Source organism: Egretta garzetta, unplaced genomic scaffold (genome assembly GCF_000687185.1).
Source record: "Egretta garzetta isolate BGI_Z169 unplaced genomic scaffold, ASM68718v1 scaffold75, whole genome shotgun sequence".
Lineage (NCBI taxonomy): Eukaryota > Metazoa > Chordata > Aves > Pelecaniformes > Ardeidae > Egretta > Egretta garzetta.
Window position 1 is genome coordinate 179,737 of NW_009259589.1, and position 1,906 is coordinate 181,642.

Genomic DNA, 1,906 nt, shown 5'->3' on the forward strand with positions numbered 1-1,906 from the left:
CCCCCAGCCACTCAAATCCCACTGGTTAGGTCAGTGATGACTCGGGCTTTCACCAGCTTCCGCAGGAACTCCTTCTCCCGCTGGATGTTGTGCGTCCAGGACTGGAAGGAAACGGGAGAGACAGGAGGTCAACAGCTATCCTGGCCAAGCATGCTCCCATTCCCCACGTTGTGGGAGACTCCAGCTGGGGCAAGGCAGTGGCTTCTGCCAAGGAGACAGACCCCGCTGCCGACCAGAAGAGCCCTTGCAGACCACGGGCCTTCTCTCATCTAAAGCTGATACAGCCAGCAGGGTCAGACCCGTGTACCTGAAGCAGGAGTTCTCCCCATGAGCTGGGTGAAGTTTTTTTGGTGTGGTGAGATCTGTGCGACCCAGGTACCTCGGGCAGATGTAGCTGGTTACAGGGCCCTCCCAAGCCACGGCACACAAGAGTCCAACAGCACATCATTAACAGCGATGCGTGCCAGGGAACAGAGCTGGCAGAGAACACGGTGGCAGGACGTGTCATACCAACATACAGCTCCCTGCCAAGGGAGGTCTCGGGAAGGCCTGGGGGTGCATGCAACTGCAAAGTCCCAAGACCAGCCCCATCAAGGCTGGCTCTTGCCTCCACTAGCCCTATCAAGAGGAAATCACACACTAAAGGTTACACTAATACAATGCGAAGGGTGAAATAGTCACATCTCCCAGCCAGGCACTTCGGAGCAATGACTGCTATAGCTGGTGTCAGCCCACCCAGACGTGCTCCCTGCAGCAGGCTTTAGTCGCGATCAGAGCACCTGCCATCACCCCCCTGTGCTGGTACTATGAAGCACTTAATGAAAGCAGTAAGTGGTTTGTCCCCTGGGAAGACCAAGGCAAAGCAGGGAAAAGCAACTTTCCCCAAAATCTCCCAACAGAACAAGAGTCCCAGTAAACGAATCCAGGTCTCCAGCACAGGCTAGCAGGTCATCTAAGCTCTAAATATGATCTAGAACATGATAAAATCACTCTACAGGAGCTTCCCCAAAATGACGCCAACCAACAAAGCGCCAGCCCAACGAGCCCTCTGGGGGCACTTTGTCATAGGTATCTAAATCCAGCTTACCCACTGCAAAACCATGGGCACCTGCCTGCAAAGCTCTGGTTGCATCCATCACACACCATGTGCATGTGTCTCTCCTGTCATCTGTTGATGTCCTGTCCTGTCCTGCCCAGGACAAGCAGCTCTCACCCACGACTGCTGACTGTGTGGCACAGACAGCCTCAGTCATGGAGTGGAGCCTGCTGCCAACTGGTCCAAGGGACTGAAGATCCCTCTCTAGATCTCCAGCACATTTTCATAGAATCATAGAATCATAGAATGTTTAGGGTTGGAAGGGACCACTAGTGGTCATCTAGTCCAACCCCCCTGCAGTGAGCAGGGACACTGCTAACTAGATCAGATTGCTCAGAGCCCCATCCAACCTGGCCTTGAATGTTTCCAGGGATGGGGCCTCCACTACCTCTCTGGGCAACCTGTTCCAGTGTTTTACCACCCTCATTGTAAAAAATTTCTTCCTTACCTCTAGCCTGAACCTACCCTGTTCTAGTTTAAAACCATTTCCCCTTGTCCTAACACAGCTGGCCCTACTAAAAAGACGTTCCCCATCTTTCCTATAGGCCCCCTTTAGGTACTGGAAGGCCGCAATCAGGTCTCCCCGTAGCCTCCTTTTCTCCAGACTGAACAAGCCCAACTCTCTCAGCCTGTCCTCATAGGAGAGGTGCTCCAGCCCTCGGATCATTTTTGTAGCCCTCCTCTGGACCCGTTCCAACAGTTCCATGTCCTTCTTGTGCTGAGGGCTCCAGAGCTGGACGCAGTACTCCAGGTGAGGTCTCACCAGAGCTGAGTAGAGGGGCAGAATCACCTCCCTCGACCTGCTGGCCA

The 1,906-nt window shown here is 53.8% G+C and overlaps 1 protein-coding gene across 6 annotated transcripts in view; it reads right to left on the reverse strand.

Moving 5' to 3' along the window:
- Nucleotides 1–10: 10 nt before the first annotated feature.
- Nucleotides 11–1,906, reverse strand: part of ST3GAL3 (ST3 beta-galactoside alpha-2,3-sialyltransferase 3) — a 201,089-nt gene continuing 199,193 nt past the window's right edge. For all 6 annotated transcript variants that reach the window (XM_035893542.1, XM_035893541.1, XM_035893540.1 and 3 more), the window contains one exon: nucleotides 11–101. In XM_035893542.1, coding sequence (XP_035749435.1) covers nucleotides 12–101 — 90 coding nt within the window. In that variant the 3' untranslated portion in view covers nucleotide 11. The remainder of the gene's footprint in view (nucleotides 102–1,906) is intronic.